This window comes from Balaenoptera musculus, chromosome 15 (genome assembly GCF_009873245.2).
Source record: "Balaenoptera musculus isolate JJ_BM4_2016_0621 chromosome 15, mBalMus1.pri.v3, whole genome shotgun sequence".
Classification (NCBI taxonomy): Eukaryota; Metazoa; Chordata; class Mammalia; order Artiodactyla; family Balaenopteridae; genus Balaenoptera; species Balaenoptera musculus.
In genome coordinates, this window is record NC_045799.1 from 8,141,344 (window position 1) to 8,167,111 (window position 25,768).

Genomic DNA, 25,768 nt, shown 5'->3' on the forward strand with positions numbered 1-25,768 from the left:
GGTGCCCAGTGCTCTGGTGGGGAAGGCCAAGTGTTGGAGAGGATGTCCAGACACAAGGAGAATTAGCCTACCTGGCCCAGGGAACCTTCCATCAAATGTATAAACCTGGAGCCCGAAAGGTCCTTGTCTCGGGGCTATAAATTTGTCATCAACATTCATGAATATTTGAGAAGCTATTTACTACTTTACTTTGAGTGGGGAAACTCTTGTTGCCTTCTCGTTATTGGTCATGGGCTACTAAGGCCATTCTGAGTTTTTGAATAGTCACATGTTTCATTTCCATGGGCATCCAAAGCCAGCCCATGGCTTGAGTTAGGAAAAGACTGAGTTATTTATGGAAAGAGAATGAAGGACTGAGCTTTACCCGTCTTGGGATAGGTGTCTGTAATGCATCCAAATCCCCATCCTAATTAAGTAAACCGGTTCAGCCTCTGATAACCGACCCTTGAAAGTATTTAACCTTAAAAACTTAATGTGATCAATCCATTCCTATCCTACGAAGAGGGCAGAAAGTTTTAGAATTGTGCTTTATCAACTCAGTTTTTTTTTAAAATTGAATGCTCTTTGGGACAGCACCTCAACCAGAGTGGTATGAGCTCCAAAATGAGATTTGATTCACAAGATGGGGTCTGTGTTGGGAACATGGCAGGTATTTAATATAGTCAAGCCTGTGGGCAATATTTTGACGTTATAGTTAGTAACCTCTCAGAAAATCTAAAAATTGTCACTTATCTTCCTCTTGGAGTAAGTGAATTTGTTTGCCTAGATTCACCCATGAAATTTGCATGTGTTTGTTCCACTACAGATTTCCATTTTTGGTTGGTTGTATCATTGGAATTTGAAATATGGAGTGTTCACTCTGCCCTACGTGCTTATAAAACATGGAAAAGTTATGAAATAGCCACTCATTTCTCCTCCAGTCTGTAAACTTGTGGATATTCAAATACATATATCTGCAAAGGTTTTTAACAGCAACAACGGCAAAACGGCCTTCTGATTGTTAAGATTTCTGTTCTGATCCCTGGCTGCACAGTCTGTATTTGGGGGAAAAATCAATTGTCCTGGAAGTGTAATGAAAGAGTCCAGCCCTCAGAAAGTAACAGGAATAAAACTTCTCAATCAATGGCTTTCTTGGTGGGAGTAGCATACTATGCATAAGTGGCCGTCAATGTATCGATTCAGAATTCTTAGGGTAAATTATGCCTTGGGCTCAGCGGTGTCAGCTGTCTCTCCTCTCCCACCCACTCAATCCTGCCCCCCCCCTCACCCGGTTTCACTGTGTGTCTCTTACTGGATTGGAATTCCAACCACAAACCCACAGAGCCGTGAATTGGGAGAAAGATGCCACCATTTCATTCTGGGGGAAACACACAAATCTGTGTTTTCAGAACGACAATCTTATTTTTGTGCCTTATAAAACTACATTCAGAGCATAGCATAATTAAAACAAGGCCAGAATTCATGAACAAATGAAGCATTTACTACATAGGCCAAAGAAAAGATAAATTATATGCCTGAAAGGTTTCACTGAGCTGTGATTCACACAAACCAATGTGTTGGCAGGGATGAGGTGGGTTTTTTTGTAATTTTTCTCTCACCCCAACAATTGAACCAGAACTATAAGATACGCATTTAAGAGATTCAGCCCTCTCAAAATTGATCACATCATGAAAACTTGATCTTTAGTGGTTAAAACAACAACAACAACAACACTAAATTTCTGTTGTCACTGGTAATTCCAGAAGTGTCTTTGTGTTGGGGGTAGGGGTGCTTTAAGTGTTGCCAAGCACAGATTCAGGAGATTTAAACAAGAATATCCCTTTTCTTTTAAAAGTTTAATTAAATTCTGTGTTATTTAAACACCAACCTTGTGCAAGGCACTTAAAAGATAAATTATGGTCCTAGACCTTCAAAGATCATATAATCTAGTAAGAGACACACTATTTTTTTTTTTTTTAATAAATTTATTTATTTATTTATTTAATTTTTTGGGGTTATGTTGGGTCTTCGTTTCTGTGTGAGGGCTTTCTCCATTTGCAGCGAGCGGGGGCCACTCTTCATCGCGGTGCGCGTGCCTCTCACTGTCGCGGCCTCTCTTGTTGCGGAGCACAGGCTCCAGACGCGCAGGCTCAGTAATTGTGGCTCACGGGCCTAGTTGCTCCGCGGCATGTGGGATCTTCCCGGACCAGGGCTCGAACCGGTGTCCCCTGCATTGGCAGGCAGATTCTCAACCACTGCGCCACCAGGGAAGCCCACTATTTTTTTTTAAATCAGATGGTATTTGCCTGTTTTCAATTCACTCTTTTTTTAAATTAATTTATTTGTTTATTTTATTTTTGGCTGCATTGGGTCTTCGTTGCTGCGCGCGGGCTTTCTCTAGTTGCAGCGAGCGGGGGCTACTCTTCATTGTGCTGCGTGGGCTTCTCATTGCGGTGGCTTCTCTTGTTGCGGAGCACGGGCTCTAGGTACGCGGGCTTCAGTAGCTGTGGCTCACGGGCTCAGTAGTTGTGGCTCGCAGGCTCTAGAGTGCAGGCTCAGTAGTTGTGGCGCACGGGCTTAGCTGCTCCGCGGCATGTGGGATCTTCCCGGACCAGGGCTCAAACCCGTGTGCCCTGCATTGGCAGGCGGGTTCTTAACCACTGTGCCACTAGGGAAGTCCCGAGACACACATTTTTAAGGGAGGTTGTGGTAAGTGCATTGATCCTCAAATTCATTCAGGCTATGGATTTTTAGAGAAGTACCCAGTGTTTCGCTTCCTCCTCTTCTTTTCTCTCTTGAACACACTCCATTCAGGCTTTGTCCTCCATAAAACCTGCTCCTGTCAAAGCTGCCACTATGTCACACCTCCCCCCACCCCTCACCTCAGCTGCCAAACTGAGTACGTCTCCGTCCTTATCCTGCCCTATTTGTGGGTCACATCTGACACAGCCCACCATCCCTTCCTTCTTGAAGCAGCATCCTCACTTGGTTTGCAGGTTCCCCACCTCCCTGGCTGCTCTTCCTTAATCTCTCGTGCTGAGTCTTACTCCCTAAACGTCGGAGTCCCCAGCGTTCAGTTCTTGGATGTCTTCGTCTTTAACTACACTTCCTTCCTTGCAGATCTCCTCCAGTCCCAAGGGTTAAATATAGCCATCTGCTGACACGTCCCAGATTGATGTCTCCAGCCTAGATCTACCCCTGAAGTCCAGACTTGAGTAGCTAGCTGCCTCTGCTACCTGTCTATTTGGATTTCTACACCGCTATTTGAATGTTCGCTGGACATCTGGACCTCGATAGGTCCAAAACTGAACTCTTCATTCACACTCAACACCACCACCACCGACAACATACCCACTTGTTTAATCCACAGGCTTCTCATCTCAGTTACTGGCAACTCCATCCTACCACTGCTCTTTAGTGGTAGAACTGGAATGAAAGAACCAAGATCTCTACAGTCCTTTTCTACATGGTATAAAGGAGTGAATTAGAACATAAACATTGCAGTCAAGTAGCCTAGGTTTCAACTCTGTGTCTGTCACCTACTGGCTGTGTGACCTTGGGCAAGTTACTTAACCACTCTGAGCCTCAGTTTCTTCATCTGTAAAATGGGGATAATAATAATATCAAGCACATTTTCACATTATTCACACTTGTGAAAATTAAATAAGTCATGTAAAGTACTTAACACAGAGCTATTGCATTTTGAGAAATATTATCAGTATCACGGTTTTTCTCCCCCTTACTTCACATTTTAGTCTTTTTGCCCTTCCCTTCCATAGTCTTCAACCAAAATCTGCAGAGATAGCACAATTGAATCGAATTTGAAAGCTACATAACCAAAGGCATAAGTCCTAATTTGGGTTAAAAAAAAGATGCAGGAGTTGTAAAATTATTTTTAGAAATAATAGAATTTAAATGCCCATACCCGCAAGCTCCAGTTTCTTTGTCTGACATTCAAGGGTCTCTACCAGCTTTCCTTTGTCTGTTTTTCTAACTGTATTTTCCCCTATTGCCCTAAATTTATCTGGTCAGAATGGCCAACATATGACCTGTGCAGATGCCATCTACTCCCCAGGATTTTCTCTGCCTGTATCTCCATCTCTCTCTGTTTATCAGAAATCTACTTCACCTTCAAGTGCCGAGTTCTCCATGAAGCTGACCAGGTGTCCCCACTCCTGGCTGGTTTCTGATGACATGAATCTCTCTAGTTTTTTGGGTTTTTTTTTTTTGTATTCTATATGTTAAGTGAAATTCTGTGATAAAATCACTTTGAAGGGATCATCTCACTGAAAGATCAAAACTTCAAGGGAATTTTTGTATCTTTACCATTTTACGGATGAAGAAATCAAAGCTTTAGAGAAACCAAGTCACTCACTCCAAGTTACACAGCTAAAAAAGAATTGTCTGTCTCCAAAGCCCATACTTCTCATGCTCAATATTATGTTTTTACCAATTATTTGAAACTGCAATAACGTTGCAACTATGAAAAATTGAATAATGATGTGAGGAAGTGCTTTTCAAAAATTTTAGTACATGCAATATTGGAAATATCAAGTTAATCTCAAATCAAAAAGAAAAAAATCCCCTCATTCCAGCATTTGAAGGCCAAGTGAATTACAAGGTGTGTTTTTTATTTCATCCTGTTTACCTCTGGCCAGAAGGCCATGACATTTCAACAGGTAAAGAGAACTATCCACCCAAAAGTGTTTGTCAGTAAAGAGGGAAAACCTGTCTTAAACTATACAAGTTATGGAGTAGGCAAGGTTTTCAGCTATAACACTATAATTTTTATGAACTTTATAAATTAGCACTAAGAAACATTTGATGTGAAACGTTTACTGTAGCAGAGGTGCAAGTGTTAGGGGCCTGATTGACACAGGAATGAGTTCAGATTCTACCACTTACTAGCCGTGTGGTAGAGTCAAATAATAACAATTGCCCCAGTTTTTAATAATTGGTTATTCCTCGGCCGTGTAGTAAGCCTTTGTCACACCTTAATGGCTTTGATTCTTATAACAACACAACAAGGTAGATATTTTTATTGCCATTTAACAAATGAGGAAGCTGGGGCTCAGAGAAGTTAAGTTACTGGCTCAAGGCCACACAGTTAAATTAGTGGCAGAACTGGAATCAAGATCCGGCAGTGACCAAAGCCTGTTACACTCACTCATTTCAAAACCTTGTGTTTTCATTCACAAGAGGAAGGTACTGCCTGCCCTAGACGCTATTGCAAGGACAAAAGATGACATGGGCAGTCAGTAGTAATGATGCTAAATGAAATAGTATATTTTCTAAATTGTCAGAAACTTAGAAATAAAGAATAATGAAATAGAGCAAATGGTCTTCCAGTATGATGGAGTTTGGATAGTACATCATCTAGGGTACCTTTGGTTGCAAGTAAAGAAAAAAAAAAACTCAATCAATAGTGGCTTCGTTAATGAGGGAAATGTACTATTTCTTGTACATAATAAGAATTCGAGAAGTGGGGTGTTTAGTCTGGTTCAGTATCTTCACAGCCCCAGGATGCATCAGTCTCAGTGCCCTCTGTGTATTGGCTTGGTTCACAGGCTTGATCCCTTGTGGTTTTTCTTTTTCTTTCTTTCTTTTTTTTTTTTGTGGTATAGTTGATGTACAATATTATGTAAGTTTCGGGTGTACAAGATAGTGATTCACAATTTTTAAAGGTTATACTCCATTTATAGTTATTGTAAAATATTGGCTTTGTGGTTTTAAGAAGGTTGCCATAGTTCCAAGCAGTGTATAGAGTCATAATGTCCTATCAAACGAAATAGGAGTTTCCTAAAATTTACTCATTGGTGAAACCAAGTCACATGTCTGGGTGGAGGTACAAGGGGGGGTTGGAAAGTTTCTTCAGTAGAAAGCAGGCTCTGCCAGCAAAGAAGATATGTCACAGGTAGAAACCAGATATATTATTTTCTATCCAACTTTATGTGAGAAAAACAGTAAGTGGATGGAGCTGCTAAAGGCTACTACAGTATCCCCCTATGGTAATTTATTTAAATAAATAGCTCTTTAACTTGACTATGATCCACGGTAAGAAATAGATTTTACATCTTGACCTGATACATATGCATGTACATGAAACAAAGAATTCACCAAATAGTAGTATTCTTACAGCACGTAACACAGGCTGGTTTTCTATTAGAATTTCTAATAGAAATTTCTAATAGAAAATTCTAATAGAATTTTCTATTCTTTCCAGTCTATTTCATTTGATGGTTTTAATGCTGGTTTTGATCCATTAAATTATGTTCCAATCCACCCGTAGTCACAATCTGAAGTTTGAAAAACTCTACCACCATCACCCTTTTCACATAGGGAGACAGTGATCTTGAGGGATGTCACTGTTTCTTATGCAACTGGGTGTCCCCAGTGCACCCTGCCTGGCACAGCCTGGCAGGCAGTAATGTTTGTTAGATGAACTTGACAAGGATGAAGGTGGTACATACGCATCACGTTACAATTTTTCAAAGAATGTTAGAATATATTATTGCAATCTCATTATCACCTCTGCCTAACACAACTTTAAATAAAAATGATTTCAAAATATATGTACACTATAGATGTTTTCACATAGATAAACTATGTAGAATCATGAATCTCTACTATTTATTTGGTATTTTTCATTCAGCCTTTAACATGTTATGGTGTTAATCATCACGGTTGAATATCAAGTGAATTGTGTTTTGCAGTGAATTTGCAAAATATATTTTGAGTTTACTTTCCCTTTGGCATTATCCAGTCTGATTCTCTCCTTCCAAGGTTATAATAACAGTCCTGATTTATTGAGCATTTACTAACTCACAGAGAAGTGAAGTAACTTGCATAAGATAAAGTGGCTAGAAAGCGGCAGAGCTGGAATTTGTCACCTACAGGCTTAGTCACTGTGCCTATGAGTTTAAAAAGAGGGAACGTTTAGAACCTTTGGAAACATATCTTTTTAAAACTCCTGAAGCTAGTATTTCCCAAACTGACATTCTGTGGACTCATCAGTCCAGTGAGATCAGCCTAGAAATAGGGTGCCACCGTCAAATAGTTTCGGAAAATAGTACTTGCTTTATACTCTCCTGAAGATTCACAGTGGATGTCAGCCTACTAAAGCCTCTGAAAAGTCCTGCAGCAAGCACACCTGCTTCACTTTAACTGCTTCTCAGACTTAATTATCCATAGAACAGTTGTATCTTCCAAGGAATAGTTCTTCTAGGAAATGCTGAGCTAAGCATGTAGACCAAAGTTGGAAAATGGCCTCTTGTAGGATGCATCATGCCACAGATGGGTTTTATTTGACCTACACAGTGTCTTAAATAATATTTTAATTAATTGATAACATTCTGAAATTGACAAAGTTGACAATAGTTTTAAATTATGAGATTTCAATAGAATTCCGTATTTCAGAAATTTCTGAAAAATGGGACGTTTCATCCTATATTCCCAGGTGGGATGTCAGTTGTGACTGCCCCTCGAGATGGGGCATTCACTCCCCAGTTCACCCAAGTCCCCACCCCTCCCTATTGGTTCCCAATAGTACAGCGTGTGAGTTGTCCTTCACTGTAACACTTGCAGTGTTATTTTCTTGTAGTAGAGTTGAGAGTAATTCAATCAGAGACCACTTTGCATCCTTCATAGCACAAGGCATAAGGCAATTTGAAGCAATTTAGGTGATCATCTGGCTAATAAACTATAAATCCAGCCCAAGAGTCAGTTTGTCGGCAGGTGTTGAACAGTAAATGGGAGGCATTGATACTTTCATTTATTCATTCAACAAACATCTGAGTGCTTTCTTTGGGCCAGGAATGATTTTAGGATGGATAGAATGATGTACCTCATGGGAGTTTTCATTCTATTGGAAAGACCAACAATAAACACGAAAATAAATACACAAAGAGTTCCAGTGTATTAAAAGGGTTACAAATGAAATAAACAGAGTTTTGAGAAAGCAGAGAAGAGAGGGGGCTGATAATTAGGATTGGGTAGGGGGTAGGGTCAGGAAGGATTTGGTCTAATGTAAAAATTCAGGAAAAAGGATGTGACTTTTCTTTTTTCTGTATAAGGCCAAACCATTCTTAGAAAATCTGCAACCTAATTTTGGCAGCATTCAAAACAGTTTTCTCACTACTGGGAAGTGTTTGTTAAACAGATGACAAACTCGTTCTAGGCTATGGGTTGTTTGCTTTTGTATTTTGAAGTGGTTTTTTTGATGTTGGATATTTTTTTCTCTAATAAATGTAAATTGTCATTATCAGTCTGGAGGTTGCATATGTTGGAGCTGATCATAGAACAGAAGAATCTACCACAGATTCTTTTTTTGCCTGATGTGAACTGGGAATCACTCTCCACCCACCCTTTGCCCACAGTAAATGTATTTTTCAATTTTATATCATACATAATGGACTGTATTTAAGAGTGTGCCAGGGCTTCCCTGGTGGCGCAGTGGTTAAGAATCTGCCTGCCAATGCAGGGGACACGGGTTCGAGCCCTGGTCCGGGAGGATCCCACATGCCGCGGAGCAACTAGGCCTGTGCACCACAACTACTGAGCCTGCGTGCCACAACTAGAAGCCACAGCAGTGAGAAGCCCGCACACCACGCAGCAACAAAGACCCAATGCAACCAAAAATTAAAAAAAAAAAAAAGAGTGTGCCAACTCATGTGTTCTTAGGAATATCCCCAAAGTAATTACTGTTGCCAAAAACAGAAGCAAGGAAAGAACACTGTATTGCTTAATCCTCGACCTGCATTTCACTTGCCATTGGAAATCAAGTTGACAAATTCACTTACCCCTCAAGCAGAGGAGTTACTGAGACAGAAAATGGAAAACCCTTATTTATAGGAAGAAAGTATGAATTGCTTTCTCTGATAGATTTCTTTCCACTCTCCACCTATCACTACAATGAACAACTGGTTTATTTAATCTTTTAACTAGAACATCTCTGCATCCGTCAATATCATGGGCTAATGAGGCTCTACCATGTCAAGGTGCTATGTTACACTTCTGCCACCAAGATAGAATATGAGTTTTTAACATCCTGAGGTTATGTCTACAGAGTATTAAAACAGGTGGTGATTATGATTTATAATAAAGAGCATCATACTGAATAATTGGTCCAACCTTGCTTGATTCAATTAGTATAAGCAGCTAAAATGAACAGTTGCCACTCTCTCCTCCCAAAAAGAGAAGGGAAAAATAGGTAAGTGGAGCATTTTTAGATCTGTGTCATGCAGATTCCCCAATTAGAAAACATGCCAGAAGACAATGAAAATCTAGATTTCACGTTTCAATACTTTTATGTTCTTTTTATTGCCCTCTGAACTGTCTGATAATTTCTTAACTACCTGGATCACTAGGAAGTTTATTTCAACCGTGGCACTTTGGCAGTACACAATTTTAAAGTCTTAAGAAGTTAGAAAAGGCAATTTGACATCTAGGAATTTTTGAGAAAATGGGCAACATTTTATCCACAAGCTTTTTTTTTTAAGTCTGGCACTGTCTGTAAGAGAAAAGTTGGGAAGATCTAAAAGATCTAATTGCAGGGTTTTTGTACTGATTCTGGTACACCCTTACATTGGACATCATAACAAAGATGACATAGAAATAGAAGTATTGACATGTGAAGATGGTTATAACATAATGTTAAATAAGAAAAGCAGGTTCTGGACTTTCCTGGTGGTCCAGTGGTTAAGACTCTGTGCTTCCACTGCAGAGGGTGCGGGTTCCATCCCTGGTTGGGGAAGTTCCACATGCCATGTGCTGCGGCCAAAAAAAAAAAAAAGAAAGAAAGAAAAAAGCAGCTTTCAAAATAGTATATACAGAAAGGTCACTTTTGGGTAAAAATCATTTTGCCTTGCAGAAAGGTCACTTTTGGGTAAAAATCATTTTGCCTTGCCTGCCCACACATATTCATCCTTCCACCCAAAGAGGGGTGTGGAAAGAAAAATTGCAGATTCTTAGTAGTAGTTATTTTCTGTAATGGGATAATGGGTGCATGTTATATTTTTACTCTTTGCTCATCTAGATTTTCTCTTTTTTAGAAATAGAGCAAGTACTGAGTACTGCCTAAGTATAAGGAAAATACTACAATCTAGGTAATTTCCTGATTCCTCCGCTAGATAGCGCTATGAAGCTTGCAGCATCCTGAATTGTATTAGAAACTGCAGTAGTAACAAGCGGTTTAACAGGAGGTTATTTTCACTCACAGTAATTCCAGAACTGTGCAATCCAGAGCTTGTGTGGCAATTTCTTGCTCAGAAATAACACTGATTTTTAACACGTATAGCTAATGTGTATTTTGGAAAGAGAAATTTTGTTGTGGATGGCAGTTTTCAAAGTCCTTTTGTAATCGGCATTTCTTAAGGTTGTGCTACTTGAGTTCTTTCCTTATTTTTGCCATGGACTTAAAAGATGTAAGTGCATTTTTATCCGTTGATGTGAATTGCGAAGGTATAGTGGGAAAAAATAAAAATACAAAATTAGCTACAGGGGTAGACCCTCCTTCGGTGGTTTTGGGCTTTGTAGTAAAACAAAGTTTAAAAAAGAAAAATCCCAACTGCTTCGGAAATGTTGACGTTCTGTTAAATATTATTGGTAGACTTTGTTCTTAGAGTTCCTTCCTGCTTGTTTAAGTCATTTGCTTCCCCTTCTATGAAAATTGGAGGATAAATTTTTATCTTTAAGAATTAACCAAATCCCATTTTTCATCCCCAATCTGACAATGGGTGTATGCAGGTGATGTGCTCCCAGAAGAAAAAAAGTAAAGACATGATGTTTGTCTGGAGAGCATTGTTGCTGAGCGAATGATGCCCTTTGTGCCGCTGGGGCAACCAAGTGGGAAAGGAAACACAGCTCCTCCCTTTAATCCCAGACGGCATGTGGCTCGAATTTCCAACAGATGGAAAAGAGTAATGGGTTTCTGTACCAGTCAACATTTTTTAGACAAATTTTCCTGTGTTAAACTGCCTGTTAGACACTGATTTCTTGGTACAAAGATTCAAAATGAAACCAGTATGCACAATCGGTGGGGACATCTAGATGAGGTAGACATTCATCACGAATAGTTCCAGACAAGGCTTTTTTTAGCCTTGATCATCCTGCCTTCACTTGTATTTTCACTTGGACAATGCAGACCTTGTTTAGAGAAAGACGAAAGCCAGTTGACAATTTACAGTGGAAGGAAGGTGCCAGAAGTTCTATATGCGTTTTATTATAGGCAATCAAATTAGGATAAGGCAGCATAATTTTTCAACATGACAAATTGTGATCACTTAGCTAGTGTTCCTATCTGTTTGCCCTTTGAAGCCAACAGAAAGGAAAAAAATACAGGCCTCTTCCATATGGATGAAAAACAAGCTGACACCGTGGACACCTGTTTGCTTAAAAAGAAGTTTCCAGATATTTCCTGGAGAACACCTATGTTTGTATCTAAAATTTCTGTTTGCTGAGAATGATCTGCAGGCCTCATGAGAATAGCAAAGACGTATTTGTAGTTAAGGACAAAGATCCTACAAATAACCCAATATTTAAGGCATAGGTCACAAACCGGTGGCCTTGGGCTGGATCGTCTTCCAAACTGTGTTGAGTGTGGCCCTCTGGATGTTTTTTAAAATTTGGAATTAGTCGCCCACATTTTGTTTTAATTTTAATTTTTAATAGATAATACATTCACATGGCTCAAAATAAGAAATTATAAAACAGTATACTTTTCTACCAATGCCACCCGCAATAGATAATCACTGTTTGTATTTTTAAATGAGTCTTTCTTGAGCATATATAAGCAAAAGACAAGTATAAATTCACATTCCTTCTTTTTTAAGCAAATGGTAATGTAATATGCACTCTGTTCTATTCCATGCTTTTTTTTCCAGTTAACACTACTTTCTATATCTGTACAGCTTCCTCATTTGTAATACTTGCATAGTTTTCCAATGAATGGATGTACCATGATTTATTTACCCAGGACCTTATTAATGACATTTGGCAGGTTTCCAAACATTTGCCATGACCTCATTGTAGTGAGTAAGCTCGTGTATTTATTATTTCACACTTACGTGAATTGAGGTTTAAAATCAGCTCTTAGGAGTGGAATCACTTGGTAAAAGAATATATTCTTTTTTAAATTTTAGTTGATAATGCCAAAATTTCAGCCCTCCATCAGGACTGAAATAGTTTATACTTCAATCAGTAAAATATGAGGGCCATTGAAAAACATTTGGTCATTTCCAGTTTTTAACCATTACAATAAAGTTTTTATAAACGTTAATGTATGGGGTTTTGTGTGAATGTCAGTCTTTGTTTCTCTGGGGGGAAAAAAAGCCAGGAGTGTAATTGCTAGGTTATATTGGAGTTGCATATTCAGTTTTTTAAGAAACTGCTAAACTTTTCCCGATTGGCTGTACCATTTTGCATTCCCATCAGCAGAGTATGAGTGATCTAGTTGTTCTGCCTCCTTGCCAGAATTTGAAACTGTCACTATTTTTCACTTTACCCATTCTGATAGGTGTGTGGTGACATCTTATTGTGGTTTTACTTTGCATTTCCCTAATGGCTAATGAAATTGAACATCTTTCATGTGCTTATTTGCCATCTATATCTTTTGTCCAGTGAAATGTCTCTTCATGTCTTTGCCATTCTCTAATTGGATTGCTTGAGTTTTTTGTTTGTTTGTTTGTTTTACTATTGAGCTTCGAGAATTCTTTATTTATTCTAGATTCTAGTCCTTTGTCAGAAAAGTGGTTTGCAAATACTTTCTCCCCCATTCTAGCTTTTTTTTCCATTTAAAAAAAATTTTATTTATTTATTTGGTTGCACGGGATCTTAGTTGCGGCACACGGGCTCCTTAATTGTGGTATGCAAACTCTTAGTTGCGGCGTGTGGGATCTAGTTCCCTGACCAGGGATTGAACCCGGGCCTCCTGCATGGGGAGCGCAGAGTCTTAACCACTACGCCACCAGGGAAGTCCCATTTTTTCCATTTTTTAAATAGGATCTTTCACAAAGCAAAATCTTTTAATTTGGATGAAGACCAGTTCATCATTTTTTCCTTTTATGGATTATGCTTTTGATGTCAAGTCTAAGAACTCTTTGCCATAGATCCCAGAAATTTTCTCTTATTTTTTTCTAAAAGTTTTTTTTGTTTTGTTTTTTGTTTGTTTGTTTGTTTTTTGACCTTGCTGCACAGCATGTGGGATCTTAGTTCCCTGACCAGGGATCAAACCCGTGCACCCTGCAGTGCAAGCACAGGGTCCTAACCACTGGACTGCCAGGGAATTCCCCTGAAAGTTTTATACTTTACAATTTGTATTTAAGTCCTTGGTCCATTTTGAGTTAATTTTTTGTATAAGGTATAAGGCTTAGATTGAAGTTCTTTTTTTTTTTTTTTCCTCCCATGGATGTCAAATTGTTCCAGCACCATTTATTGAAAAGCTGATCTTTCCTCTATTGAATTGCTTTTGCACCTTTGTCAAAACTCAGTTGGGCACATTTGTGTGGGTCTATTTCTGGGTTCTCTCTTCTGGTCCACTCAACTATGTGTCTATGCTTCTACCCACCAGTACCACACAGCCTTGCTTACTATAGCTAAATAACAAGGCTTGAAATCAGGTAGGCTGCTTCTTCCCACTTAATTCTTTTTTTTCAAAATTGCTTTAGATATTATAATTCCTTTGACTTATAAATTTTAGAACAATCTCATCTATCTCTACAAAACATCTTGCTGGGATTTTGATAGGAATTGCATTAAACCTGTCTATCAACTTGGGAGGAGTGACATCTTTATTGTGTTGAGTCTTCCAGTTCATGAACATTGTATGTCTCTCTGTTTGTTTATATGTTCTTTAATTCCTTTCATCAGTATTGTATAGTTTTTTGCATATAAGTCCTGTACATATTTTGTGTTTCATTTTTGGTACAAGCATAAATGGTATTATTTCCTAACTTTATTGACATGTAACTGAAATATAATTTTTGTGTAAGTTTAAAGTGTGCAACTTGATGATTTGATACACGTACATACTGCAAAATAATTACCACAGTAGGGTTAGTTAACAACTCCCATCACCTCATATGATTTCCATCTCTTTCTTGTGATGAAAACATTTAAGATCTACTCTCTTAGAAACTTTCAAGTATATAATACAGTATTGTAAATTATAGTCACCATGCTGTATATTAGATTCCCCAGAACTTATTCATCTAATAACTGGAAGTTGGTACCCTTTGACCGACATCTCCCCATTTCTCCCACCCCCCAACCACTGGCAATCACTTTTCCATTCTCTGTTTCTATGAGTTCAGCTTTTAAAAATTTCACATATAAGTGATATCATACAGTATTTGTCTTTCTCTGACGTTTATCTCTTAGCATAATGCCCTCAAGGTCCATTCATGTTGTGACAAATGGCAGGATTATCTTCTTTTTCATGGCTGAATAATGTATATTATATACAGTCTTCTTTATCCATTTATCTGTAGACAGACACACTTGTTGTTTCCATATCTTGGCTATTGTGAATAATGCTGCAATGAACATGGGAGTAGAGACATCTTTTCAAGATTCTGCTTTCATTTTCTTTCCCACGAGTGGGATTGTGGGATCATATAGTAGGCCTATTTTTAATTTTTTGAGGAACCTCCATACTGTTTTCCATAGTGGCTGCAGCAGTTTAGGTTCCCACAAGCAATGCACAAGGGTCCCTTTTCTCCACATCCTCGCCAACATTGTTATCTCTTGTCGTGTGATGATAGCCATTTTGACAGGTGTGAGGTGATATTACATCGTGGTTTTTATTTGCATTTCTACGGTGTTTGGCTGGTGGAGAGCAGTTATTGTCTAAAAGCTTTCTGTCATGCTAGACTGGCCCTTTCCTGGCCCTTTGGTTCGAGCAGGCGTTTCGAGAGGGTTTTTTTGGCCAGTGCCCATCGGTGTTTCCAGGTCATTGGCTTCTCCAACTCCAAGTCCAGGATATCTGCGGCAAAAGGATAACCCAGGGAATTCACCACCGTTGAATTCAACAACAGTTGTTGAGGTGCCTAGCTGGTCTGCCTTCTCCTCTCCACCACTCGGAGTCCTTTTGTGTTTGTTTTCTACATAATGTCCAGGATTTTCCACTGTGTTTAGTGGGAGGAATAAGGGAAAGTCTATATCCTCCTTCTTCCTGGAAGCAGAGTCTTATGTTCTTTTTTAAAACCAGCCTAAGAAGAGAAACATATGTCACAAAAAGGGCTCAAGTTCAGTTTGAGAGACCATAAACTCTCACTTGGGAAGAGCCCTGGGCCAACAAGCCAGCTCCCTGCACTGGGCCAGCAGGGTCTGTCATCCATGAGCTGCTCTCCACGTCTGGAGACGTCACTGCACTGGGGGAGTCAGGGAAGCATCTTCAGAGATGTCTGGACAAGATGCCACAGGACTGAGCAGAAAGTTGAGGGGCCCCTCCACTCCCAGAATTCTGTCGAACTGTGTCTTCTCCAGCCCGAGTTCTCTGTCCTGGGTGAAGAAATACTAGTAGTTATCTCCCTTGCTCAGAGGATCTCCCTCCTGGCAGGTTTTCCCTGATGGCAACTAGACCCGTGGGACTGCCCTGCGTTTTACTGATTTGTTTCCTCTTCAGTTGACCTCCCTGTGGTTCAGTTTATCTCCAGGAAGTTCAGTAATGCTCCCTGTGTGTCCAGCCCTGGGATCACAGAGAGGAATCATGCCCCCTGGTCTCCCATAGGAAGCTCCAAGTCTGGGAGCTGGGGGTGACCAGACGCAGACCCTTCCATTCACTGTGGTGAGCGCTAGGGAGCCCAGGGGCTGTGAGACCAGAGTGGCTCAGAGCAGCTGGCCCAGCCTGGGGGGGTCACACCCCCCCAGAATAGTTGCCTTCCCCACCTACATGCAAACTTCTTAGAGAACGTCACTGACTGTCAGAAGTAGCATCACCCTGGTCACCCTCCATTCCCTCATCTTCCTCATTTTTAGCTGTGCAGGGCTAAGTGGGCTAGTAGAATTCTTTTATCTTTTTATCCGAGTACTTATCCCTCTCTGCTGCTGGCCTTTATCCACTGTGAGACTGTAAGCATCTCAAGAGAGGAACGTGTCTGATTCGTTTTGTTAATCTCACCAGGCTCAGAACAAGGCTCAGTAACTTAAACTATGATAGTAACAATAATGATAATAATAATAATAGCTAGCATTCATTGCATGTTTACTGTGTGCTACACACCATGCTAAATCCTGTCGATGGATTATCCCATTTACACCCCGACAACTCCGAGAGACAGGTGCTACTGATTACCCTTTTACAAATGAGCAAACCCAGGCACAGATGTCAGGGAACATGCCCAGGATCGCACTGGTGTGAAGGATGGAGCAGACAGTGGAGTCTGGGCGGGCTGGCTCCAGAGCCGGTGCTAATGTCATGTTGCCTCTATACAGTTTGTGCATGGTCAGAATTCCCCCATCAAGTTATTGAGTGAAGGTGAGTAAATGCGTGGTTGGAAATAAATAACTTTTTCCTAGGCAATAGCTCCATCAGGCCTAGTGGGGCACCTCTCCATTAGATTTAGTCCTGGTACCACTTTCATAATGGCTCATGTTCCAAACACCTGCTTGATGATTTAGGTAATATTTTTTAAATTAATTAATTTATTTATTTATTTTTGGCTGCGTTGGGTCTTCGTTGCTGTGCGCAGGCTTTCTCTAGTTGCGGTGAGCGGGGGCTGCTCTTCGTTGTTGTGCATGGGCTTCTCATTGCGGTGGCTTCTCTTGCTGTGGAGCATGGGCTCTAGGCGTGTGGGCTTCAGTAGTTGTGGCACACAGGCTCAGTAGTTGTGGCTCACGGGCTCTAGAGCGCAGGCTCAGTAGTTGTGGCGCACGGGCTTAGTTGTTCCACGGCATGTGGGATCTTCCCGGACTAGGGCTCAAACCCATGTCCCCTTCATTGGCAGGTGGATTCTTAACCACTGCACCACCAGGGGAGTCCTGATTTATGTAATATTTTTAATTTAACATTTAATCTAAAAATTTTCTACTCAACTTCATCCAAGCAAAAATATCCATTGTACCAAAGAAATATCTTTCCAAAAAGCACTTTTAAAGAATAACCTCGTGCGTGTATGTGCACGTGTATGTGTGCATGTGTATGCACCACCTAAAGTAAAATCACCACCCCTGTAGGTATACCACACTCATCTGCTATAAACAAACTTTTCAGCCATCCTCCTTATCAACCTACTTAACAACCTGGATCCGAATTATACCTAGGCATTATAAAAAGTTCCACTCATTAGAGTTCTATTCTAATATGAACAGTAAGTTATATTAGAACCTGTTTAAAAGTTCATCTCTTCCCAAGTAAAACACATTTTGCCTGGAATTAACTAGAAAAGCCGAGAAGCTTGTTAAGGCCATGGCTTCTATCTGCTTTGGGCTTTATGAAGTTCCAGCTCTTTAAGAGGCATTTCACAAGAAGCACTGCTCCATTTAGAGGGAGTGCTGGGGCTGAGGGAAACCCTGTGGGATACAAGCATTATTATTACTTTTTAAAATATTCACCAAAGTGTGTTTATGCATTTTTATTGCCGTTCCACAATAACCCCGTTTTTAATGCAGGCTATTCTGGCCCAGTCCTTGGCATTAGGGTAACCCACGTGCCAAGTGAGTGTGCAGGAGGAGGTGGTCTAGAAACTCAGAGAAGGGAGTAGGTTCCATGGGTGCTGTGACCCAGAAAGACTTCAATGGAGACAGTAAACTTGAGCCCGAGCCTGAAGAATGAATGGGTTTGAGGTAACCTGGCTTGGCCCAAGGTCATGGGAGTGAACGTGAAAAAAGGAGGCTATTCAGCATGCATCCCACCCTCCTGGGTGAGTTAGAGAGGAAAATCCGTCCCAATAGCACATCCTTCGCACAATTAACTCTCAGATCCTGAAAGCGGAATTATTATTTTAAAATATCTACTTTTTTTTTCAGTTGATACAATTCACCACTGCGGGGATTGTGGAAAATCAAATAGAGGCATCTTCCATGATTAAACTGGAAGACCACAAAATATTGGCATCATACATAACCTCTGTGCAGAATTGGGAGAAAAGGGTTTTTGTTTGGGATGCAACGTGCACTGCTGTGTTTGTTAGCCTCTGGCTCCAAACAATGTCCCTCCAACTAACTGCAAATGCTGATTATGTTAGAAAGAGGGGGCGGGGAAGGAAGAGTGACTCTCATAAGCTCCTGATTGTTCTACACTCCTGTGGGCAGAAGAAGTATGGCTGGAATTAGAGGGTAAGGGAGACAGGGGCGCGAAGCAAAAATATTACTTTGAGAGCCCACATTCAACAAGTTGCAACCATGAAAACTCTGTCTTGTTCCTAGGACATAGCTGACGGCACGGGAAAAGAAGGACAGGAAATCCCAACTGTGAGTTGCTCTGTCCCCGGGGTCCCTGAAGAACTGGAGATTGCAAAGGAGGACCCCCAGACAGAGAATAATAATTCCATCATGAGCTTCTTTAAAACTCTGGTAAGCAGTTTCATCTCCTTTTCTATTCTGTTCCTCAATTCTATTGCTCGAAAGTTTTGTTAGATCTAAGAATGATGCATACTTGAATGTTATTGCTCTAAACGGCTTGATGCAGCTGGGACATTGGAGAACAGGGACAAGATGTGCTTCGTAAGGGAATTGGCTTTCAGTGAAGGCGTCTTTAGTTGCTGGGAACTGTGAGATTAACTATACGACATGAGCTATGTGGTAGTAGAACGCTACCGCAATTGGATATCTTATGCTCATTGATCATAAAAATAATTCGAAAATACTTCCCTGAGTTGCTGACCTATCAAAGCATTTTTGCCACTCAAATGGCAAATAAAACTGTAGAAATCACTTTCTATCTTGTTACATCTAAAGCTCCCATTTGACTGGGTGGAGGCAGGGACCCACATCTTGCATTGCTTGCTCCTGTCTGACTCTTCAGACCCTGAAGCTTGGCACCTGCCAGACACTCAAAAAAGGGCTGAATGAGTGAATGCATAATTAAACAGACAGCTCCAAGTGTTTGGGCTATTTCCAAAGACCAAGACCAACTTCAAAAGATAAAACAGAAAAAGTCAACCGAATGTGCCACAAACACCAAAGGGTTGTACATTTGTTTGGATTAGTGGTGGACTTGTTGGAAAGTGTGTAGCCATCCAGGAGACAGTTTTGAATGTGGTCAAGCTCTTAGTGAATGTATAAGATCTGATGCGTTTCATTATAAAATATTAACTTTGTTAACTTATGTATACTTAGGTATTACCCAGAAGTCCATGGGTTTCTACTAAATTAAAAGGACTTCTCATTACATTCCTTACTTGTAGAGTGAAGTGGACCACCCTAAATAAAAATACGAAATAGGGAATTCCCTGGTGGTGGCAGTGGTTAGGACTCGGCACTTTCACTGCCGGGGCCCAGGTTCAGTCCCTGGTCGGGGAACTAAAATCCCGCAAGACTCACAGCACAGCCAAAAAAAAAAAAAAAGAAAGAAGGAGAAACACCCTACAGAGCTATGGTTTTTAACATTTGGTTTTTCTCAAACTTTTAAGGTTTCGCCTAACAAAGCTGAAACAAAAAAAGATCTGGAAGACACGGTAGGTCATTTGAAGTGTGTTTGGGTTTGGGTTTGTGTGTAGAATTGGATTTGAATTTATGTATGCTTCTTTGTTTTTTGAATTTTGTGTGCATGTGATATACATACACAGATATATACATATTTAGCAATTTAATAGTGCTGTTAGATTGTCTTTAAAATGTTCCACTTACATTAATGGTATTTTAATGAAAATTTTGGTGGGAAGCTTGAAATATGTGCCAATTCTGGCTAAATAATGTCATAAAAACCAATTTCTTACAGAGAATAAGAACAGAATACTAATAATTATATATCATCTTAAGTCTTTTTAGTTGTGTGTAGAGAGACCCAGGGAATATGGTAAAAGTTAGCCACTGGAAATGCAAAAGTGGTGAGACTCAATTTAAAGCAGATGTGAGCTGCTAGATTTTGGTTTTTAAAAAATATGTCTTGCTTTGTTTTTCATGTAATTTGAAAAAAGTTAGTCTCCACTGCAACAGCAATTGCTTGGTGGCATGAAGTAGTCACCAGTCGACACTTGCCAAATGAAGGAACATGTAGAGGGGTTAGGACGCCCTGGAGAGTGTGTGCTTTTTCACTGTCATCCTAGAAATTCAGCCAGTTCCCCTCAAAGTACATTTTGTTTGGAATGACTACTTTCTAGAGATGTTTTCCCTTTGCACTTGAGAGAACCGATTTCCTTTCGTAGAACACGTGGTTTAAATTTCACGGGAATCGTGAGGGAAATTTAACTTGGTGACAGATAAATGTCTTGTATCCTCCTTTTGATAACTGAAAGTGCTTTGAAAGGCACTGGCACCAAACAAATGGCTTGGCCAACCCAGTATATCTGCTCCCCATATTTGAAGGGGCTAAGTTGTGAAAAGGATCCTAGAATTTGTCTCAGAAGACCTGTGTTCGAGCCGCAGTCCTGCTACTTGATAGCTGTGTGATCCTAACCTGTCTGAACCCAAATTTCCAATTTCCCTGTAAAACTGGGGCAATAAAAATTCTACCTCCCCAACCCCAGGACTGAATGAAGGTGTGATAGTGCCTGGTAAACCATGGAGCTCTATTCAAATGTAGGTGATCCCTATTTCCATAATCACAGCAGGACAGACTGAACACCAGGATTACATCTGTACTGTACTGATTGGTTCCTCTAGAATTTTCTTCTTCCACTGGAAAAAAAGATATATCTGAGGTATCTGCGTGCATTTTCCTATAAGGTTATTTATTTGCTACAAGGCAGCTAGGGTCAAGTTCAATGAATGGTTGGGTCCAAATGTTTCTCTTTGGGTTCTGTGTCTTGCATTGTTGGAAATCACATAGTCAGCACGATAGGCTATAAACAGTGGGGTATGTGGGTGTGTTGTGTGGCTTCCCGAGTGACCTGATGCCCTCACTCCCTTTAGCTGCTCACGCATCAAGACTCTTCCCCCACCCAGAATGTGGTCCGAGCTGAAAGTACCTAGTGGTAAAATCTCATGGCCCTGCCCAGAGAGCTATGCGCTCATTGCTGATGGAACTGGATCTCAAAAGCGGGTTTTGTGAATGTAGGTCGTCCGTGATGCCCACAAACGGACCTCTTTCTGCCAACCTGGTTCTCATACCTGCCTTCTTGACATCTTTTCTACTGAAGTTCTTGGATTCATGCTTTTGAAATGTCAACACTTTTGTCCGTCTTCTCATTTGGCCCTGGGCAATTTTTAGCACACTCCACTGCTGCCCACACAAAATCCCCTGCCATTTGTGACTTGAGTCAACAATTCTGAATGGTTGTAGCTGGGCTATGTTGGTTCCAATTTCCCCTCACTTTGGCTCAGTGGACTGACTCACTCTAGAAACATCTTTTGCCCAGGAGATCTGCCCATCTAGAAGTCAGTTGAAATCTTTGTGGGTGATACTGCTTCCCTGAAGTTTCTAATACGGAAAAAGAGGAGATCAGTTTGAGAATGAAAGCCATTTAGTGGCAGTACTTGACTCCAGGATGCAAAAATAAATTGCTTGTCTTCAGGTATTTTTTCTTCTGTTTCACGTGGCAATAGCATTTAGGTTTTTAAAAATCATCGGGTAGGGACTGCATTATCTTGTTTATTTTTAAAATTTTTTCACCTGGATATTACATGTCCCGTAGACAAAGCTTAAATATCTTGTCATTGTCTTTAGCAAATGGAGCTGCATTAATCTGGGTCATTTAAATAGGTTGCCGTGTTGAAAATCAACATGTACCTGAGATAGACTGTGAATTTGCACTTTAACAAATCGTCTTTGAGAGTTTGAAAAAGATAAGCATTCACATGATGTCTTGTGATTGGGAGATGGGGGTGATACACCAGCAGCTAATTGACAAAGTGGATTACTGCACTTAAAAACAACAGAAAAAAAAATGCATTCTGTTTAAAAACAAAGTTCTAAGCTGTGACTGCTGTTGCCCAAAAGGCATCTAAAGCAGAAAGTGCCTGTGATGGACAAGCTGGGCAGAAGACATCCGAGATCCAGGCTAAAGGCACCAAGAAAAAGCATCTGCATAGCCCCAGGCTAGGACTCGCCTTTAGAAAATTCTTTAGGCATAAGGTCTGTATCTTGTTAAACTAGGAGGAAAAATAAGAACCCTGGTCTTCACCACATGACACATGCGCCCATCCTGTATCCAGCCAGCTCCACTTCAGTGAAGACAGAGCCTTGGGTGGTAGAAATCATTAGAGGGGAATTAAGTACTATGTGAATCAAATTTCAGAGATTTTAAGTCCCCATAATTGTAAACATCTCAGACTACTTTCCTAGTGTGGACCAGGGTTCTGAGATTATTCTTCTAACCTAGTGTTTCCCAAATGTTGAATGTTTGCATACCACCTTCATCGTTTTTGGCAGATACACCACTATTTACTTGATATTTTTATATTGAAATTGACTCACTTCCTATTTAAAGATATCTGTAAAAGCAACTTTGTATTACATCACGCTTGGAAAAGCAGATCATTTTTCATAAGAGGAATGTACCATTATATGGGCAATAAAAAAAGAGATTACATTCTAGCTGTCTCGCTTGTGTTAAGCTCCGAATCTATTGCCCTTTCTAGCTTTATGAAAAGGCAATTAGCCAGTGGTAGGGAAATGTTAAAGATTTCTCTACCAGCCCCAGACTGAGATTTTCCCCTGAATGGTCTTAGAAAGATGAGAATTGAAAAAGGAAAAGTATTTTCACGATTTTAATATTATTTAATATCATAGCACAATCTAAGGCCATCTCTGATCCCACCAATGGTATGCTTGCTATACTTTGGGAAATGCTCTTCTAACCTCAAGATAACAATTCTATCTTCCTGTGGTCTGTTCCATCTCTTCCCTGTATTAACTAAACTTATACTGAACCCAAATGGAAGCCCAGGCAGAACAAAACAATGAATGAAGGCAGAGCAAGTTCTGTCTCCACGTTCTTGGGAAGTAAAGACAACAGAGAAGTGAGTTTTGGAGATTTCACTCCTCTAACGTCTAAGAAAATGCCAGTATTTGTCTGAAGCCATCAATTAAAAGGATCCCTGACTTGGGCCAGCATGCTTCTAAATTTGTTTAAAATATCCACCATTCTCCACTAAATTGAATGAACTTACTTGAAAAACTTCCCCAGCTGGATGTTATAGTCCCAGGATTGTGTATGCAAATAAAAGCTCCATAGAAAGCTCTCCCAGCAGAATCTATATTTGCATAAACAAATTATGTTATGAAGCCACCCTTCGATTTCTATACAGGGTTATTTTGTTCTGTAACGAGACAAGGAGGTGGATGAGAGATACTGCAATGGGGGAGGGAACATTAAAAAGTGGTACCACTGTATGTGGGCGACAGTTTGGTAACTGCTAGTGAAATGTGTCATGGATCTGGTACAAAGGAATCTAGCTGAATTCCCACGGGGTGCTTTGGTGAGTAGGGGGCCTTGAAAGTTTAAGACGCTATGACTCCCCTCCCCCGACCCCCGCAGATCTGCATCTCATCACGACATTCATTTCATGCCTCCAGAATCTCTCCCCTCCCACAAGTGGACCACCCAAGTTCAGTATTCCTGGGGCTTCCCCAAATTGTTGGCTTCACATCCTGCCAACTGAGTTGACTTTTGGGGTAGGAGAGGATTCTAAAACCACTGGGATGACGGGGAAGAAACGACACTTTCTGGGATTCTGTAACGCAGACCTAAGGTTTTGCCTTGAGTTACATTTGGTCTATTTTTTTACGTCAACGTAAAGTAAGGGGACAATTCCCTGATGTTCTTAATTCTCATTTATACAGCAGTGTGGTAGATCTCATTGGCTTTTAAAAACTTCATGCCTAGGACAGTGTTTTTCTTTTCCTCAATTGGTTGTTCTGTCGTCCAAAAAGATAGGAAAACAGGGCCATTAAAATTGCCCAGCCAGAGTCCATCAGTGAACCTTGTTGCATGATTATGGGAGGTGTGATACTCATCCGCCTTGATTTCAGTGTGACCAAGGACAGAAAAGAAGACATCCAAGCAAATTCAAGGATAAAACGTTATCTTCTAGTTTTGCTCTTAAAAAAAAAATACAGTGGGTACCAATTCTGGTTAACTCCTCGGTTCATTTCTTTGTATGTCAATTTTCCTTCCTATAAAAAGAATTTGCTTAGTTTCAAAGAGGAGGAAAGGCTGACGTTAATCAATGAAATAAGTTTATTTTTATAAATAATAAGGGTGTCAGCGTTTCTTTGCTGAATCTGAATTTTTTTTTTCTTGGCTTAATCACATGCAATTCCTCAGAATAAAACCTTTTCACACGACCTTCAAACGTTGGACATGACACATACACACAAAGCAGGACATTGTTTTAGAATGTCTTTGCCACGCCCATAAATGTTCCCCTCCCCACTCAGGTTTGCTCAATGCCCACCCTCTCCGTTAAGGCAGCTAAAATATTAGCAGCTACCTCATAGTGTTCGTAAGCTTATGCCGCACATTCATTGTTTTTTGGTTCTTGGTACAATGTTTCCATCTTACTAACACATGCCCTCTCCCACACTCAAATGTGAAAATGATGAAAACTTCTTGTGGAAGAAGGTAAGGTCATCTGATATGCAGTCTCCAGATCTAATACATTAGAATTTCATGGGTAGGGTTGCCAGATAAATAGTACCCAGTTAAATTCAAATTTCAGATACACAGCAAATAATTTTTGAGTATAAATCTAAGTTATGTCCCAGGCAATATTTGGGGCATCCTTATGCAAAAAAATTATTCTTGGGCTTCCCTGGTGGCGCAGCGGTTGAGAATCTGCCTGCCAATGCAGGGGACACGGGTTCGAGCCCTGGTCTGGGAAGATCCCACATGCCGCGGAGCAATTAGGCCCGTGAGCCACAATTGCTGAGCCTGCGTGTCTGGAGCCTGTGCTCCGCAACAAGAGAGGCCGCGATAGTGAGAGGCCCGCGCATCGCAATGAAGAGTGGCCCCCGCTTGCCACAACTAGAGAAAGCCCTCGCACAGAAACGAAGACCCAACATAGCAATCAATCAATCTTAAAAAAAAAAAATAAATAAAAATAAAAAAATAAAAAAAAAAAAATTATTCTTTGTTGATCTGAAATTCAGATTTAACAGGACATCCTATAGTCTCACTGTTATTTGCTAAATCTGGCAACCCTACTCAGGGGATTGTCTCCAAAAAACATGGATAGAATTTTCGTAGTCTCCTCCGTAATGCAGACAAAGAGTATGAATTCAGTGGATGCTGGCAGAACACCATTTGGGGCACTTCTCTGGGAAGCGAGGAGATGAGTAGGCAGGGAGAGGATGACTAATGGGGTGTGTGACTCCACAGCCCTGTAAGGAGGGGGTGGGTGGACGGAAACATGACATGGCAGGATGCCATGTGGGTAGCTCTCTGTGGCCCCTCTCGTAAAATTAATTTGTTATTTATTTAATGCCTGTTTTGAGCCAGACACTGGGTCTGACGGGAGGTAGGAATGTAATGGTGACTAAGACATAACAGCTCTTACCTTCACAGAACTCATACTCTGGCCAGAGAGATGCATACTCAACAGTTACACAGATATATTCATTATATTATATTACTATACATATGATAGGGTCATGTCCTCGTCATGTTTTTCGAAGATCTCAGGGTATCTTCCCAGGGCAAAGAGAATTGGCCAGTTCCCAACAAAACTGATCAGTATAGATGTGTTTCTCAAC

General features: G+C 40.4%; 1 protein-coding gene across 3 annotated transcripts in view; it reads left to right on the forward strand.

Moving 5' to 3' along the window:
- The window catches only part of BCAS1 (brain enriched myelin associated protein 1), a 113,411-nt gene that overhangs the window by 47,214 nt on the left and 40,429 nt on the right, over positions 1-25,768 (forward strand). For all 3 annotated transcript variants that reach the window (XM_036824145.1, XM_036824146.1, XM_036824147.1), the window contains exons 5-7: positions 18,340-18,486; positions 19,545-19,589; positions 22,013-22,147. In XM_036824145.1, the coding sequence (XP_036680040.1) occupies positions 18,340-18,486; positions 19,545-19,589; positions 22,013-22,147 (327 nt within the window). The remainder of the gene's footprint in view (positions 1-18,339; positions 18,487-19,544; positions 19,590-22,012; positions 22,148-25,768) is intronic.